Genomic DNA, 20,370 nt, shown 5'->3' with positions numbered 1-20,370 from the left:
CAAGTTTACACGTATGAACAAATGTTCATAGTAGCATTATTCTTTTTTTTTTGATGTGGACCATTTTTAAAGTGTTTATTGAATTTGTTACAATATTGCTTCTGTTTTATTTTTTGAATTTTTGAATTTTATTTTATTTTTTTATACAGCAGGTTCTTATTAGTTACCCATTTTACACATATTAGTGTATACATGTCAATCCCAATCTCCCAATTCATCCCACCACCACCACCCCGCCCGCCACTTTCCCCCCCGTGGTGTCCATACGTTTGTTCTCTACATCTGTGTCTCTATTTCTGCCCTGCAAACCAGTTCATCTGTACCATTTTTCTAGGTTCCACATATATGCGTTAATATACGATATCAGCTTAAACCCAAATTTGTACCCCATCCGCGATACAGATGATTTTATGTTCAGCCCAATTCCTGGATACCTACTTCTAAATTTATAATATTGGTAGATCTTACATACTCCTAACGATGCCCGAAATCTTTTTTTGAATGAGGCAAGAAATGAAATGGAATTAAATGTTCCTTTGTGTTTTCATTGCATAGAGGTTTCACTTCTACAACAGCATTTGTTTCATTCTGCTGTATTTGATTCACTCTTTACAGTTTACCACATATGTTCCCAAAAGACAGGTACTGGGTCTTACAAAAATTAACATTTGTATATTGCTTTACAAAGTGCTTTCACATCTATCATCTCATTTAAATCCCACAACAACCCTATGATGTATGATTACCAACTACACTCTACTAAGATAAGAAACTAAAGCACAGGGAGGAGAATTAATAAGCATGAAGCCAAGAGCTAGAACCCCAAACCAAGTTCTAGCACTAAGTGCTATGCTCTTTCCACCAAATTGCTTCTTTTATTCACCATTCTTTCCCACTCAGTGATCAACCTAGTTGGATGTCCTAATCAACACATGGTGGGTCTTCTGGTTCTTGTTTTGTTTTCTAACAATAAAAATGAAGGAGTAGGTACAATAGAGTTTAAAGGAATCCTAAAAGGTCACAGGCACTCTTTCAATGCTTGCATCCATTTAACAAGTTTTTTGTTCAGTCTGTGCTTGGACACCTCCAGGGCTAGAGGAGTTCAGTACCTGCTGAAGCAGCCATGGCTCAATTAATATGAAATTTTGCCATCCATAATTTCTACCTGTTGGTTATGGTTCTCAGGCACAAATCAGTCCAATTCTCCAATGTCTGAAGATAGCTGTCATGTCTACCACCCCATTCAAATCTTCCCTCCTCGAGCACTGCAGATGTGGCAGGGAGAAAAATGAGGCCCTGATGGCAGGGATACTTACACAGACACAGGTATTATACAAGATGCTCAAACAGTCCTTGGACATTTCATCACTTACTGAAAGTGAAAGGGGAATAACTGGTTATTTTTCTCATTGGAAAGATAGGGTGACAGAATCAAATTTTTGAACAAAGAATTGTTCCTCATAATCCCCTCCAAGATGATTATTTTCCTTTTAGCATACCTCCTTCCAGTCCTTATTCACCAAAGAGTTTCATGGTGCCTGCATCAGAGCCTACAAACCAATTTGTACACTGCTTTTTGGTTTGATATAGTATTATGCTTATTATGTTCCATAGTCTTTATAATTTCAACCTGTTGTGGTGTTATCACTTAGTAAGCCATGTTCCTTTATAGCTTGATTAGAATTATATCCAGGGTTTTAAAAATTTTGCTATTTAAATAGACTAGAAATAAACAACATAACATATAGTCCTTTTATGCTTGTGTTGAACTGGTTCCCTAAGATACATTTCCAAAAGCAGAATTACGAGAATCCAAAGTAATTGGATTGATATTATAAATTTCCACTGAAAATTCTACTAGCAGCAAACAAGGATGTCATTTTTACTACAGACTCAACGTGTTTTGTTCTGTTGTTATTTACGTTGGGTACCAATAAAGAACTAGTTACTTCTCTGTGAGCAGGAACAGGAGAGTACGACAAAAAGGAAACTAAATTTTCAAGTCCTCAAAACTGGTAGATGATAAAATTGAGTATGAACCATGGATAAAGTGTTTTGTTTGGCATTACTTTTATTTTTAAAAACTGTTTGCATTAATTCCTATGCTGCCACAAACTCTAAAATGTTAGGTTTCCTTCCAAGATCCCAGTGGGCAGCCCTGCCAAGCTAGCTTGACCAGAAGGGTTATCTGACATAATCTTGAGATAATGCAGATGTCCTGTATCCCTCATCACCACTTTTCAACCTATGGGGGCTTCTGGTTTATTTATTTCATGACTTCAGAGCAGGTTGGAACACCAAATCAGTATATCTCAGTACTTCTAGACCTTTCATTTTCAAAGGGAACTGGAATTCACTCATTCATCAAATATTTATTCAGCATCCGCTCTAGAGCAGATACAGAATATACGGTGGTTAGCGAAAAAAAAAAAAAAAAGACAAAGCCTCATGGAACTTATAAATCTAGTGGGGGAAGAGAGAATAAATAAGTACACCAACAAGTAATTACAAGATGCTACCTGCTATGAGGGTAGAGGACATGAAGACCAATTTAGATAGGATACAAAGCTGCGACATAAAAGATGAATATGAATCCTCTTAACCACTACTACACATACAAACAAGGCCTTACATAATATGTCATGTTGATGTTGGGAGGAAAAGTTTTTAATTAAAAAAAAAGTGATATTTGTAGTAGAGCATTCATCAGATGTTAACTGATCTCTGGCTTTTAATGCCAAAGTAAGTGTACTTACTCATTTTTTTAAATTATCAACTGACTACCTAAGAATAATATTTGCAACATGTGTAAGTTATAGAGATAATAATAGAATAATACCCATATACCTACCACCCAGTCCAAGAAATAATGTGCTACCCTAAACACAAATAAATTACACATTCTGGTAATGACTGAACTTTTCACAAAGAGCTTATATCACTTTTATAACAACAAAAACAAGACAATAATTAAAAAATAAAACAAATGATCTTACCAGGCTTTTCCTTACTCTCTCTATTAACTATATGAGAAATAAGAATTTGCAAAGAAAACATAAAAGCTGAAACCAAGGACTATTAGAAACTACAAAGATGCAATTCTTTTAGCCCAGTAGTTTTCACACTTTTTCTTTTAAAGCACTAGACTTATATTTCTACCAAGTATAAAATAAAGAGAGCTGCTTAGTTAGGGGCGGAGAGTGTCCTACAGCCGAACATAAGGCATGTCCTCATTGTTAAGAGTTAGGAAGGGAAAGAAGAGAAACTCCTGGGAATTACCATCATAACAGCAGGTTAGGAAATGAGTACCAGTGGCTGATAAGTATACTTACTTTTCAGTTTCTGTCCCCGAATAGAGATTGTAGGCCTCATAAGAATTTCTACAAGGAGCTATAAAAAAAAATTGGATAAAAGCTTCAAAATTCAAACCACAACTTACAAAACAGTCTTTGCCATGACAACTCATGGCCCAAATATCTGTCAGGGTACTGCAAGACCCTCTTGGTCCCAACACAGGCAGAAGGCAGTGAAGTTCAGGGAAATGAGCACTGTACCAAGAGTCAGGAAACCTGGGTTCTAGTTGCAGCTCAGTCACCTATTCCCCATGTAAACTCGGGCAAGTCAGTGTCCCTCCATGGCCTTGGCTCTCATTTTTAAAAATAAGAATGTTAGATTAGTTAATCTCTGGGGTCCAACGTGGCTTTAATTTTTTAAAAGCTGCAGAACATTTTCACTATGATTCCTCTTTTGCTTTTAGAATATTTGTGTTCTTTTTATAAACATAAGTTTATAAAAAGAATCACAAAAGGTATACCATAAACTGTTAATACTGATTTCTACAGGGGGCTGGGGAGTATATGCATTCATTTTTCATTTTACATACTTGTAATACAACACATAATTCTGTTTAAACTGTTTACAATAAATATGCATTTAAAAACCCATTCTGTTGAAACAAAGGACAGTTTATAATGATACAAGGGTCAATCCATCGGGATGATATAACAATTATAAACATATATGCATCTAACAACAGAACTTCAAAATACATGAAGCAAAAGCTGACAGAACTGAAGGAGACAATTCAAAAATAATAGCTGGATAATACCCTACTTTCAATAATGGATAGACAATGAGGTAATACCAAAAATATAGAAGACTTGAACACTATAAACCAACAAGCTCTGACAGCTATAAAGCATTCTGCCCAGCAACAGAATACACATTCTACTCAAGCACACATGGAATACACACACACACACACACACACAGGAATACTACTCAGCCATAAAAAAGAATGAAATTTTGCCATCTGCAGCAACATGGATGGACTTGGAGGACATTATGCTAAATGAAATAAGTCAGACAGAGAAAGACAAACACTGTATATCACTTGTATGTGGAATCTAAAAAAGTAAAACACAATAGTGACTATAATAAAAAAGAAGCAGACTCACAGATACAGAGAACAAACTAGTGGCTACCAGTTGGTGGGGGGCAATATAAAGGTGGGAGAGTGGGAGGTACAAACTAGTAAGTCTAAGATAGCCTACAAGGATGTATTGTACAACATGGGGGATACAGCCAATATTTTACACTAACTATAAACAAAGCATAACCTTTAAAAATTGTGAATCACTATATTGTACAACAACTATACTTCAATAAAAATGCAAAAAATAAATTTCGCTTAAAAGAAAAAAAGGGAATTATCTCAAACCAATAACCTAATCTTTCACTTCAATTCACTGGAAAAAGAGGTGCAATACAAAGCCAAAGCAAGCAGAAGAAAAGTAATAAGGATTAGAATGGAAACTAATTTAGCAGAGAATAGAAAATAACAGAGAATATCAACGAGATCACCATTGACCTTATAGAAAACAAGAACTACCTTCCTCCTGATGAGTACTTTTAACTATTATATATAAAGCCACACTAAGCATCTTTGTATACAAAGCCTTATCTCATTTTGACTTACGTCTTCATGAGAGATTCACATAAATGGAAACAACAGGGCAAAATGAGTAATGATCTTTAAGGTTTTGAAACATACTACACAAATGCTTTTGAAAAGAGATGCCCCACTTTTCACAGTCATCCAAGAAAAGTATAAGATATTCATCTGCATAGGTTATTATATTTAAAATAAATTCTCTTGAAATAGAGGATGGACTATGTCAATGAATAAATTAAAAGTCCCTGAATGCCAAGTGATGGATCATACCTGGGCCACAGACATAACTCATGTGGTCTACACCTACTGAAAAGCTGGGAGATTCTACATAAGAATCTAGATTTCCTACATCCCTGAGGGCAAAGGTCAATAGGAACGGAAGCCATTTCCCCATAAAAGCAGGCATGCACTCTCCAGTTCATCCTAGTCCCTGAAGTCATTTAATTTATGCAGATCTCCATTTTTTTTCTTTTTTTTTTTTATAAATTTATTTATTTGGCTGCACTGGGTCTTAGCTGCCACATGCGGGATCTTCATTGCAGCATGTGGGATCTAGTTCCCCGACCAGGGATTGAACCTGGGCACCCTGCACTGGGAATGTGGACTCTTAACCGCTGGACCAGCAGGGAAGTCCCAGAGAGACATACCTGTTACTTTGTACCTTAAAAAAAAGGCGATATATATATATATATATTTTTTTTAATTTTATTAATTTAATTAATTTATTTATTTTTGGTTGTGCCGGGTCTTAGTTGCGGCATGCATGTGGAATCTAGTTCCCTGACCAGGGAACAAAGCCGCGTCCCCTGCACTGGGAGGCGAATTCCTAACCACTGCACCACCAGATCAATTTACATAAATCAATTATTCTAGTGTAAAAGCTTTGGTGCTTCAATATATGTGAATATCACTGAGCTTCTAAAGATGAAAATTCTGGGGAATTCCCTGGGGGTCCAGCGGTTAAGACTCCACCTTCCAATGCAGGGGGTGTGGGTTCAATCCCTGGCTGGGGAAGATCCCACATGCCACGTGGCCAAAAAAAAAAAACTAGGCCTGTAGTGATAGTTACTCTGTAACTCTGTAAATACACCAAAAATCATTGAATTGTACAAGTAAAGCAAGTGAACTGTACGGTATGTAAGCTATAACTCAGTAAAAATTTTTTAAAAATCATAAAAAAAGATGAAAATTCTGAAATGTTTGCTATAAATTGTAAAATGTTTCCTACCTCCCATTTCAAGAGTTAAATTCCCAAGCCATTAAGTACCAATAGTAATAATAAACAACAACTTACATCAACACCTCCAAACAAATCAAAAATATAAGTATTTGGATAAGTGGTTTCTTGGGTAAGTTTCCTCTCTTCAGTAACAAATGCCATAGCCTCCATGGAGAGAAGAGGAGAAATTTCCTAGTGAAAAAGGATACAAAAAGACATTCAGTTTAGCATCCAACACAAACCAGACACCAAAACACCAGTTTGCATTTTAGTCACAACTTGAACTCCCATGAGGTCAAAGACAATGAACCATAAAAAAAAATCTTACAGAAAAGCTGATACAATAAAAGTTGTTGTAATAGTAATAATAGCTAACTTATTAAATGCTTATTATGTACCAGGCATGGTTCTAAGTACTTCATCTATTACCTATTTTAATCCTCACAACCCAATGATATAATAGTAATTTATCAGCCCAGTTTTACAGATAAGGAGACTGAGACACAAAGAAGTTGTCAATGTCATACAGGGTATGTGACAGAGTCAGGACTTAAACCTAGGAAGTCTGGCTCCTAAGTCTGTGCTTACAAAAGAAAGCAGAACTATTGGGGTGAAACAGGAGATAGGATAGGAAGAATATAATAGGGCCCTACTCATTATGCTCCCTTCTCAGGAACCTGGAGGGAAGATGGAACACAGTGGGCTAGAGCAGCAGTTCTCACACAGTGATGATGAGCATCAGAATCATCTGAAGGGCTTGTTAAAAACCCAGACTGCTGGGTCCCACCTGCAGTTTCTGATTTAATAGGTCTGGGGTGGGGCCTGAGAATGTGCATTTATAGTAAGTCTCCAAGTGATGCTGATGTTGCTCCAGGTACCACACATCAAGAAAAAGCAAAAAAAAAAAAAGAAAAAGAAAAAAAGAAAAAGCAGAACCCTCTCTTATGGATAACCTATTATATGCCAAGCACTGGGTTTCTATACTTTAGCCCATTTAAATCTTTAAAACAATTCAGTGAAGTGAGTGTAGTTTTACAGGTGAAAAACAAAATCACAAAGTTGTACAAGATCACATAATTAGTAAGTGACTGAACTACTTTCTCTGGGTTTCATTTCTCTCATTTATAAAACTAGAATGTAATTCTGCTGGCAACATGGTACAATGGAAACTGGTTTCAGGAGTAAGACAAATCTGGGCTCACAGCAATAATAGCCACGTGACTTTGGGCAGGTTATGCTGAGTCTGTTTTCTCAACTGAAAAATGGAACGGAGAAGACATCTGGATTTGCCTGCTCAGTATCTCCTTTTCTCTTCCTCAGGCAATAGCCCTACTTCTGTGGAGGAACATGAGGCCACACACAGATGTCAAGATAAGAAATGGACAGCCTAACTCTATTTGGCCCCTTAGTTCACATCTGTGCTTTCCGATTATGTGAGACAATAAAAGATCTTTTTCGCTAATCTGAGTGGGTTACTGTTACCTGCAATCAAAGTATTTTGGACTAATATACTAATACCACCCATCTCACAGAGTTATCATAAAAATTAAATATGCCTGGTACACAGTACATTTCAAATAAGTATTTGCTGAGTGCATGAAGAAATGATGATCACATAGCAAGCACTCAAAATATTAATTTCCCTCTTTCATCTACCTCATATCTCAGAGATTTTGCATGAATCAAATGAAATAATGCATTATTCCTTGCAAAATGTTTTCAAACAAGTGTAAGACACTATTTCTATCCTAATCAGACTGTGAGAAGATCAAGAACACAAAATGCCTTCTTTTTAATTAAATTTTTATTTGGGAATGATTTTCAACTTACAAAAAAGTTGTATAGACAAAACATCTCTTCTATTTTTTTAAAGATTTATTATTAATTAATTAATTTATTTATTTCTGGCTGTGTTAGGTCTTAGTTGCAGCATGCAGGGTCTTCGTTGAGGCACGCGGGATCTTTCGTTGCAGTGTGCAGGTTTCTCTCTAGTTGTGGCGTGCAGGTTTTCTCTTCTCTAGTTGTGGCACGTAGGCTCCAGGGCACCTGGGCTCCGTAGTTGTGGCATGCGGGTTCCAGAGCACGTGGGCTCTGTAGTTTGCGGCACGCAGGCTCTCTAGTTGAGGCACACGGGCTCAGTAGTTGTGGCAAATGGACTTAGTTGCCCTGCAGCAAGTGGGATCTTAGTTCCCTGACCAGGGATTGAACCCGTGTCCCCGCCAGTGGTAAAGGCGGATCCTTTACCACTGGACCACCAGGGAAGTCCCAAACGTCTCTTCTCAAAGGTACAGACTAAACTTTTTGGCCCTATTATATATACATTTTTTTTTTTTTGCAGTACACGGGCCTCTCACTGCTGTGGCCTCTCCCGTTGCGGAGCACAGGCTCCAGACGTGCAGGCTCAGCGGCCATGGCTCACGGGCCCAGCCGCTCCGCGGCATGTGGGATATTCCCAGACCGGGGCACGGACCCATGTCCCCTGCATCGGCAGGCGGACTCTCAACCACTGCGCCACCAGGGAAGCCCCTGGCCCTATTTTTAAATGACTTCTTATGCGATATAATAAACAGAACTTCACCTCTGAAAAACATTATATCGTTTCATTATGATCAAATATAACTTGCATGGGTTTTAGCTACATTAGAGCCAGTAATCTAAATTCAAAGTTGGACCCACCTCCCCAAGCTGAAGTCTGACCTACTAAATAAGAAACTGCCGGTAGGGCCCAGGACTCTGTTTTAACAAGCCTTCCAGGTGACTCTGATACACACTCAAGATTGAGAACAACTGCCCTAGATGTCTATGCATTCTTTCCATCCCTCTCCCAACCACCAGGCCCAGTCCCTTCATCTTTATATGCTAGTCATAATTATCAACAGCCACAAGGCTACTTCTTGAACCTTCAGCAAAATGGGATCTTTTAAATCCTGTTGAAAAAGAAGGTAACCTAATCCCAGGGCACAGGCCTCCTTAATTAAGCAAGCACTGATACAAAACAAATGTGAATAAAACCCAAAAGTATATACACAGGAAACTTAATGGTGATTATCTCTGGATGGTGGGGGATTATTGGGGATTTTTATTTTCTTGTTTGCACTTTTTCTGAACTTCCCAAATTTTCTATAGCTTATGCAATAAAAACAGACTATTTTAAAAAGTAAGCGGAAGAAGAGAAAAAAATCAGACATCTTGTATCATCTGGAGACCCTGAATGCAGTCCCTCCAAGTCCCCTAAGTTACCTTGAGGATGTTCTGGCACTCAATGAAGTCACTGTGGAGGTGGCTGGTTGCATACAGCTTAAGGAGCAGCTGAGGAATTCCACTCCATTTGGACTGTTTGTCCCTCTCCGTCAAAAAAGTTTCAGTGAACTGTGAGGCAAAAGAAAAAAAAAAAAAAAAAAGAGGAAAAGTTTACTGGTGAGGAAAGAACTACTAGCATATACAGCAAAAGAGAGCAGCTGGCTCCCAAACCCACACAGGACAAATAATTCAAAGGTCTTTCTAGAAACGTTCAGAAGTTCCCCAACAGCCTGCAAGATAAAAGTCCAGCTCCTTGCTCATGATACACACCCTTCCTATTCTATCACCTACTTTCCTCTCTAGCTTTATCTCTTTCCCAGTGCCCGCTCTAGGCTCCAGATGTACATGTTCTCTCTCTATGCCTCTCTGCACATGCTTTTCCCCTGCCTACAGAGCTGTGTACCTGTATATATGGTATGCCACCTGTGTGGGGAGAAAATAAACCTAAGGTCGGGGCAAGGTGGGTAATTATTTACACACACCCATATACAGTTGACCCTTAAACACAGGTTTGAACTGCGTGGGTCCTCTTATATATGGGATTTTTTTCAATAGTAAATACTATAGTACTACACAATCCACGATTGGTTGAATCCACAGGTGCAGGGAAACTGCAGGTATGGAGGGCTGACTCAAAGCTATACAAGAATTTTCAACTGTGGAGGGTCAGTGCCCCGACCCCCTGTATTGTTCAAGGGTGAACTTTACCGCCACAGAACATCTTTGGATGTCTTTTCTATCTGGAAAGCTCCTTCTCCTCCCTGCCTTTTCTACCCAGAAAGCTCTTTCTCCTAAATGCAAGCCAAAAAACCAGAAATTTTCCTTGATAGGCCTTCCCCTCTCTCCTTTCTAAGAGTCTGGGGCCTTATCTAACATTTATCATATTGTATCATAATTACTGGCTCATTTGTCCCCCCCTCCTGTAGACCACAAGCTCCTTCAGAGTAGGTACCAAGCTGTGTTTATTGTGCACACCTTCTTTCTCTCAAAGAATACCAGACACAGATCAGACACTCAGTAAATGTGTGAAGGCATGAGCAATAGCCGAGTCTAATGACAGGTTCATTAATCAATATGGCAGTGTCTACTTTGGGGACACAGCATTATCAGGTGCCAGAAGTCAATTATTTTCATGTACACTTGTCCCTCAATTAGATCAAAAGTTCACTGTAATTTATTACAGGACATGCACGTCTTCAATAACATCTTAGCCTATCCGGACGCATATCAGTCCTATGACCTTGAGCAAGTCCCATTATTCTTCCTGAGCTTGTTTTCTTAGATGTAAAAATAAGATAATACAGGGGTAATGGGAGGTAATGAGATGTTTGTGAAAGTAATTTGTATTAGGGTGAACCATAGGAAATTACCACTTCCGTAGGTCTAAATGATTATCAGAAATTTTATATACTTCAAGCAAGCTCAAATCAAGGCAAGCCCCAGAACTATGAAAAAACATCTTTCCCTTCCTTGAAAGGAAAGAAAGAGAAGACAATAATGGTTTCATGGGACTCAGCAAAAGCAGTGCTTACAGACAAATTTATAGTTAGAAACATTTATATTAAAAAGGAGAGAGGATCTCAGATGATCTTATCTTCCACAATAAGAAACTAGGAGAAAAAAGGAATAAACCAAACCCAAAGCAAGCACAAGGAAATTAAAAAGATCATTGCAAAAATAAGTGATATAGAGAAAAGAAAAATAACAGAGAATAATCAACAAAATCAAATTTGGTTCTTTGAAAAACCAACAATATTGAAAATAGTTACAGTGACCAACTCACACTGACTCAACTATATTCAGGAATGAAAGAGGGGACAATACTACCAATTTTAAGGAAATAAAAAGGTCCTGTGCTCCGCAACGGGAGAGGCCACAGCAGTGAGAGGCCCGCGTACCGCAAAAAAAAAAAAAAAAAGGTTTACAAGGAAGTACTAGGAGCAACTGTATGCCAACAAACTACATAACTTAGATGAAATATACAAATTCCCAGAAAGACACAAACAACAGAAACTGACTCAAGAAGAAACAGAAAATCTGACATACCTACAACAATTAAAGAGATCAAATTAGTAATTTAATAGGAAAGGAAGAAAGGGAGGGAGGGAGCAAGTAAGGAAGGAAAGAAACTACCCACAAAGAAAAGCCCAAGTCCAGATGCTTCACTGGTAAATTCTACTGAACATTTAAAGAGAAATTAGCAAATACTTCACAGACTCTTCCATAAAACAGAAGAGGAGGGAACAGGTCCCAACTCATTCTATGAGGCTACTATTATCCTGATACCAAAACCAAACAAAGATATTAAAAGAAAACTTATAGAACAATATCTCTGATGAATATAAACACAAAAACGTCCAGCAAAATAGCTGATCCTTGAACAACATGGGGGTTAGGGGTGACAACTGCCCATACAGTTGAATTTTACAATCAGCCCTGTATCAACGGTTCCACATCCACAGATTCAACCGCAGATCATGTAGTACTGCAGTAAGTATTTATTGAAAACAATCCACGTATAAGTGGACTCATGGAATTCAAACCTATTGTTCAAGGATCAGCTGTGCCAGCAAACCAAGTCCAACAATATGTAAAAAGGATTATACAACAGACAAAGCAAGATGCATGTCAGGAATGCAAGGTTGGGTGAAACATGAAAACTAATCAATGTAATCAATCTGATAAAGGGCGTTAATCAAAATTCCACAGCTATCATCATAATTAATGGTGAAAGCCTGAAAGGCAAATATATTGTAAAGGCTGAGGATCAACCACTTAAATAAGCTATATGAAAATTAAAAGACAAAAACTGTAAAGTCAACTGTAACTATAATAAACAATAAAGGGATAAACATAAAGATATAAAACTATGACATCAAAAACAAAATGTGAGGGAGAGGAGTAAAAAAATGCAGATCTTTTAGAATGCATTTGAACTTACATGACTATTAGTTTAAAACAAGTCAATACAGTTAAAAGTCAACATATATGAATGTCATAGTAACCACAAATCAAAACCTAAAATAGATACACAAACACTAGAGAAAAAGGAACATAAGCATACCACTAAAGAAAATAGTCAAACCACAAAGGAAGAAACTAAAAGAAGAAAAAGAGAACAGAGGAGAACTACAAAAACAACCAGAAAACAAGTAACAACAGGGACTTCCCTGGTGGTACAGTGGTTAAGAATCTGCCTGCCATTGCAGGGGACACAGGTTCAATCCCTGGTCCGGGAGATCCCACATGCTGCGGAGCAACTAAGCCCATGCGCCACAACTACTGAGCCTGAGATCTAGAGCACGCACACCACAACTACTGAAGCCCACGTGCCAAGAGCCTGTGCTCTGAAACAAGAGAAGCCACTGCAATGAGAGGCCCACGCACTGCAACAAAGAGTAGCCTCTGCTCACTGCAACTTGAGAAAAGCCTACATGCAGCAACGAAGACCCAACGTGGCCAAAAATAAATAAATTTTTTTAAAAAAGGAAAGAAGGCCCTGATCATTTAAAAAAAAAAAAGTAACAATAAGTACATACAAGGCAGTAAGTACATACCTATCAATAATCATTTTAAATGTCAATGGACTAAATGCTCCCATCAAAAGACATAGGGTGGCTGACTGGATAAAAAACCAAGACCCATCTATATGTTGCTTATAAAAGACTCATTTCAGAGCTAAAAACACACCTGAAAGTGAGGGGATGGAAAAAGACATTTCATGCAAACGGAAATAACAGGAAAGAATACTCATATCAGACAAAATAGACTTTAAAGCAAAGTATATAACTAAAAAAGAAGGGCATTATATAATAGTAAAGGAATCAACAGAAGAGAGAATATAACACTCATTTACATATATTCACTTAATACAGAAGAACCTAAATACATAAAGCAAACATTAACAAACATAAAAGGAGAAGTTGACAATAACACAATAACAGTAGGGGATTTAACACCCCATTTACATCAATAGACAGATCACTGACACAGAAAATCAATAATGAAACAGTGGTCTTAAATAACACATTAGACCAGTTGTACTTAATAGGTATCTACAGGACAGTCCATCCAAAAAAAGAACATACATTCTTTTCAAGTGCACATGGAACATTCTCCAGGAAAGACCACATGCTAGGCCACAAAACTAGTCTCAACAAATTTAAGTGCATAGATAATTATGTCAAGCATTTTTTCTGACCACAACAGTATGAAACTAGAAACCAATTACAAGAAAAATGGGGAAAAAACACAAACAGGTGGAGACTAAAATAAACTACCAAAAAACCAATGGGTCACTGAAGAAATCAAAGAGGAAATCAGAAAATACCCAAAGAATGAAAATGGAAACACAACATTCTAAAATCTGAGATGCAACAAAAGCAGTTCTAAGAAGGGAGTTTATAGTGATACAGGCCTATATCAAGAAACAAAACAAAAATCTCAAATAAAGAACCTAACCTACTATCTAAAGGAATTAGAAAGAAGAACAAACAAAGCCCAAAGTCGCAGAAGGAAGGAAATAATAAAAATCAGAGAGGAAATATATAAGAGAAACCAAAAAAAAAAAAAAAATAGAAAAGATCAATGAAACCAAGATCTAGTTTTTTTTTAAGATAAAACAAAACTGTTAAGCCTTTAGCCAGAAAGAGAGAGGACCCAAATAAACAAAATAAGAAATGAAAGAGGAGAAATAACAACTGATATCAGAGATACAAAAAAATCACAAGCGAATATTATGATCAGTTATGTGCCAACAAGTTGGACAACCTAGAAGAAACGGACAAATTTCTAGAAACATACAACCTTCCAATACTGAATCAGGAAGAAACAGACAATCTGAACAGCTTGATCACTAATAGTGTAACTGAATTTGAAATTTAAAAAACTTCCAGCAAACAGAAGTCCAGGACCAGACAGCTTCACAGGAGAATTCTACCAAACATATAAAGAAGAAATAATACCTATACTCAAACTATTCCAAAAAATTGAAGAGGATGGAACACTCCCAAATTCCTTCTACCAGGCCACCATTACCCTGATATCAAAACCAAAGACACTACAAAACAAAATTACAGGCCAATATTTCTGATGAATATAGATGCAAAAATCCTCAACAAAATACTAGCAAACCAAATTCAACAATATATAAAAGTGATCATACATCATGATAAAGTGAGATTTATTCCAGAGATGCAAGGATGGTTCAATATCCGCAAATCAATCAGTGATACACCACATTAACAAAAGAAAAGGATAAAAAATCACATGATCGTCTCAATAGATACAGAAAAAGCATTTCACAAAATTCAACATACATTCATGATAAAAACTCTTGTCAAAGTTGGTAATACAGAGAACATATCTCAACATAATAAAGGTCATTTATGACAAACCCACAGCTAACATCATACTCAACAGTGAAAAGCTGAGAGATTGTCTTCTAAAATCAGGAAAAAGACAAGGATGCCACTCTTGCTACTTCTATTTAATGTAGTATTGGAAGCCATACCCACAGCAATCAGACAAGAAATAAAAGGCATCCAGAGTGGAAGGAAAGAAGTAAAACTGTCACTATTTGCAGATGACATGACACGATATATAGAAAACCCTAAAATTTTCACCAAAAAACTATTAGAATAAATGAATTCAATAAAGTTGCAGAACACAAGATTAACATACAGAAATCTGTTGCTTTTATATACACTAATAATGAACTATCAGAAAGAGAAAACAAGAAAACAATCACACTTAAAATCATACCAAAAAGCATACCTAGAAATAAACTTAACCAAGGAGGTAAAAGACATATACTCGGAAAACTATAAAACACTTATGAAGGAAATTAAGGTTGATACATAGAAATGGAAAGATATCCTGTGTTCTTAGATTAGAATGATATTGTTAAAATGTCCATACATCCAAAGCAATCTACAGATTTAATGCAATCCCTATCAAACTACCACTGGCATTTTTCACAGAACTAGAACAAATTCCTAAAATTTATATGGAACCACAAAAGACCTTGTATTCCCACAGCAATCCTGAGGAAAAAAGAACAAAGCTGGAGATAACACAATCCCTGATTTGAGACTATACTACAAAACCACAGTAACCAAAACTGCACAGTACTGGCACATACATGCAGACACACAGATCAGTGGAACAGAATAGAGAGCCCAGAAATAAACCCCCACACTTATGGTCAATTAATTTACAACAAAGGAAAAAAGAATATACAATAAGAAAAGACAGTCTCTTCCATAAGTGGTGTTGGGAAAACTGTACAGCTACATGATAAACAATGAAATCTGTAACAAACACTGTAAAACAACTATACTTCAATAAAATAAATTTTTAAAAAATTTGAACATTTTCTCACACCATATAAAAAATAAACTCAAATGGATTAAAGACCTAAATGTAAGACTGGAAACCATAAAACCCCTAGAAGAGAACACAGACAGAACACACGTTGACATAAATCATAGCAGTATGTTTTTGTACCAGTCTCCTAAGGCAAAAGAAACAAAAGCAAAAATAAATAAATGGGACCTGATCAAACTTAAAAGCCTTTGCACAGCAAAGGAAACCATCAACAACATGAAAAGGCATAACCTACTGAATAGGAGAAAATATCTGCAATATATGACTGATAAGGTATTAATATCTAAAATATATAAACAGTTCATACTACTCAAATCAAAAATACAAACAACCCAATTAGCAGAAACTAGCTTAACATTGTAAGTCAGCTATACTTTAAGAGAATAGAGGAAAAAAATATAAACAACCCAATTTAAAAATGGGTGGAAGACCTAAATAGACATTTTTTTCAAAGAAGACTAAACATGGCCAAGAGGCACATGAAAAGATGCTCAACATTGCTAATCATCAGAGAAATGCAATACAAAACCACAGTAAGATATCAGTTCACAGGAGGATGTGGAGAAAAGGGAACCCTAGAACACTGTTGGTGGGAATGTAAATTGTTTCAGCCAGTACAGAGAACAGTATAGAGATTCCTCAAAAAACTGAAAACAGAATTACTGCATGATACAACAATTCCACTATTGGCTCTATATCTGAGGAAAACGAAAATAGTAATTCAAAAAGAAACATGCACCCCAATGTTCATAGCAGCACTATTTACAATAGCCAAGAAATAGAAGCAACCTAAGCGTCCATCAACAGACGAATGGATAAAGAAGATGTGGTATATATATATACAACAGAATACAAGGTTGCAGGATACAAAATCAATATACAACATGCTCAGCAATAAAAAAGGATGAAAGGACCTAGAAGGTATTATGCTTAGTGAACTAAGTCAGACAGAGAAAAACAAATACTGTATATTATCACTCATATGTGGAATCTAAAAAATAAAACGAATGAATATAACAAAACAGAAACAGACTGAGATACTGTGAACTAGTGGTTACCAGTGGAGAGAGGGGAGGGGCAATAAGAGATATAAACTACTATGTATAAAATAAATAAGCAACAAGGATATTTTGTATAGAACAGGGAAATATAGCCATTATTTTACAGTCACTTTAAACAGAGTATAATCCGTAAAAATACTGAATCACTATGTTGTACACCTGAAACAATATGATAATGTAAATCAACTACACTTCAATTAAAAAAAGAAAAAGAAAAACTGGGGAAATCTGAATAAAGTATGGACAAAAGTTCAGGACCAGATGGCTTCAGAGGTGAATTCTATCAAACATTTAGAGAAGAGTTAACACCTATCCTTCTCAAACTCTTCCAAAAAACTGCAGATGGAGGAATACTCCCAAACTCGTTCTATGAGGCCACCATCACCCTGATACCAAAACCAGACAAAGATATCACAAAAAAGAAAATTACAGACCAATATCACTGATGAACATAGATGCAAGAATCCTCAACAAAATACCAGCAAACCGAAACCAACAACACATTAAAAAGATCATACACTGGACTTCCCTGGTGGTGCAGTGGTTAAGAATCCGCCTGCCAATGCAGGGGACATGGGATCGAGCCCTGGTCTGGGAACATCCCACATGTCGCGGAGCAACTAAGCCCACGCGCCACAACTACTGAGCCTGCACTCTAGAGCCTGCAAGCCACAACTACTGAGCCTGAGTGCCACAACTACTGAAGCCCGCACACCCAGAGCCCATGCTAACAAGAGAAGCCATCAGAATCAGAAGCCCACGCACTGCATGAAGAGTAGCCTCCACTCACTACAACTAGAGAAAGCCCACACACAGCAATGAAGACCCAACGCAGCCAATAAATAAATAAATAAATTTATATACATATATATAAAAAGATCATACACCATGATCAAGTGGGATTTATTGCAAGGATGCAAGGATTCTTCAACATGTGCAAAACAATGTGATACACCATATTAAAAATTAAAGGAAAAAAGCATATGATCACCTCAACAGATGCAGAAAAAGATTCTGACAAAATTCAACACCCATTTATGATAAAAACTCTCCAGAAAGTGGTCATAGAGGGAACCTACCTCAACATAATAAAGGCAATATACGACAAACCCACAGCAAACATCATTCTGGTGATGGTGTGGGTGAAAAACTGAAAGCATTTCCTCTAAGATCAGGAACAAGACACGGATGTCCACTCTGGCCACTATTATTCAACACAGTTGGAAGTCCTAGCCACAGGAATCAGAAAGGAAAAAGAAATAAAAGGAATATAAATTGGAAAAGAAAAAGTAAAACTGTCACTGTTTGCAGATGACATGATACCATCCATAGAAAATCATAAAGATGTCACCAGAAAACTATTAGAACTAATCAATGAATTTGGTAAGGTTGCAGGATACAGAATTAATGCACAGAAATATCTTGCATTCCTATACACTAACAACAAAAGATCAGAAAGAGAAATTAAGGAAACACTCCCATTTACCACTGCAACAAAAAGAATAAAATACCTAGAAATAAACCTACCTAAGGAGGCAAAAGACCTGTACTCAGAAAACTATAAAACACTGATGAAAGAAATCAAAGATGACACAAACAAATGGAGAGATATACCATGTTCCTGGACTGGAAGAATCAATATTGTGAAAATGACTATACTAACCAAAGGAATCTACAGATTCAATGCAATCCCTATCAAATTACCAATGGCATTTTTCACAGAATTAGGACAAAAAATCATACAATTTGTATGGAAACACAAAAAAGACCCCGAATAGCCGAAGCAATCTTCAGAAAGAAAAACGGAGCTGAAGGAATCAGGCTCCCCAACTTCAGACTATACTACAAAGCTACAGTAATCAAGACAGTATGGTACTGGCACAAAAACAAATATAGATCAATGGTACAGGATAGAAAGCCCAGAGATAAACCCACACATGTATGGTCACCTAATCTATGACAAAGGAGGCAAGAATATACAATGGAAACAAGACAGCCTCTTCAATAAATGGTGCTGGGAAAAATGGACAACTACATGTAAAAGAATGAAATTAGAACACTCCTTAACACCATACACAAAAATAAACACAAAATGGATTAAAGACCTAAATGTAGGACCAGACACTATAAAACTCTTAGAGGAAAACATAGGAAAAACACTCAATGATGTAAAACACAGCAAGATCTTTTATGACCCACATCCTAGAGTAATGAAAATAAAAAGAAAGATAAGCAAATGGGACCTAATTAAACTTAAAAGCTTTTGCACAGCAAAGGAAACCATAAACAAGACGAAAAGACAACTCACAGAATGGGAGAAAATATTTGCAAACGAAGCAACAGACAAAGGATTAACCTCCAAAATATACAAACAGCTCATGCAGCTCAATATCAAAAAAAACAAACAAACAACCCAATCAAAAAATGGGCAGAAGACCTAAATAGACATTTCAGCAAAGAAGGCATACAGATGGCCAAGAGGCACATTAAAAGATGCTCAACATCACTATTAGAGAAATGCAAATCAAAACTACAATGAAGTATCACCTCACACTGGTCAGAATGGCCCATCAAAAAATCTACAAACAATAAATGCTGGAGAGGGTGCAGAGAAACGGAACCCTCTTGCACCGTTGGTGGGAATGTAAATTGATATAGCCACTGTGGAGAACAGTATGGAAGTTCCTTAAAAAGCTAAAAATAGAACTACCATATGACCCAGCAATCCCACTACTGGGCATATACCCTGAGAAAACCATAATTCAGAAAGACACACGTACCCCAATGTTTACTGCAGCACTATTTACAATAGCCAGGACATGAAACAACCTAAATGTCCATCGAAAGATGAATGGGTGAAGAAGATGTGGTACACATATATAACAGAATATTACTCAGCCATAAAAAGAAATGAAATTGGGTCATTTGTAGAGATGTGAATGGACCTAGAGTCTGTCATACAGAGTGAAGTAAATCAGAAAGAGTAAAACACATATATATGGAATCTAGGAAAATGGTACAGATGAATCTATTTGCAGGGCAGGAATAGAAAGGTCGACCTAGAGGACGGACGTGTGGACATGGGGGGGAAGGGGAGGCAGGATGAATTGGGAGATTAGGTTTGACATAAATACACTATCATGTGTAAAACAGATAGCTAGTGGGAACCTGCTGTAGCACAGGGAGCTCAGCTCGGTGCTCTCTGATGACCTAGATGGATGGGTTCAGGATTGGGGTGGGAGGTCCAAGAGGGAGGGGATATATGTATACATATAGCTGATCCACTTCACTGTACAGCAGAAACTAACACAACATTGCAAAGCAATTATACTCCAATAAAAATTTTTTTTAATAAAAAATAAAACGAATGAATATAACAGAACAGAAACAGACTCACAGATACTGAGAACAAACTAGTGGTTACCAGTGGAAAGAGGGGAGAGACAATA

The 20,370-nt window shown here is 37.0% G+C and overlaps 1 protein-coding gene across 4 annotated transcripts in view; it reads right to left on the bottom strand.

The window, feature by feature from the left end:
- Positions 1–20,370, bottom strand: part of TRPC4AP (transient receptor potential cation channel subfamily C member 4 associated protein) — a 77,683-nt gene that overhangs the window by 44,668 nt on the left and 12,645 nt on the right. For all 4 annotated transcript variants that reach the window (XM_060122174.1, XM_060122175.1, XM_060122176.1 and 1 more), the window contains exons 2-5: positions 9,414–9,542; positions 6,249–6,365; positions 3,333–3,390; positions 1,317–1,372 (exon numbers count right to left, since the gene is read on the bottom strand). In XM_060122174.1, the coding sequence (XP_059978157.1) occupies positions 1,317–1,372; positions 3,333–3,390; positions 6,249–6,365; positions 9,414–9,542 (360 nt within the window). The remainder of the gene's footprint in view (positions 1–1,316; positions 1,373–3,332; positions 3,391–6,248; positions 6,366–9,413; positions 9,543–20,370) is intronic.

The sequence above is a fragment of the Lagenorhynchus albirostris genome, chromosome 15 (genome assembly GCF_949774975.1).
Source record: "Lagenorhynchus albirostris chromosome 15, mLagAlb1.1, whole genome shotgun sequence".
Lineage (NCBI taxonomy): Eukaryota > Metazoa > Chordata > Mammalia > Artiodactyla > Delphinidae > Lagenorhynchus > Lagenorhynchus albirostris.
Note: the sequence above shows the minus strand (reverse complement) of the source record. Positions and strands in the feature narration are given on the sequence as shown.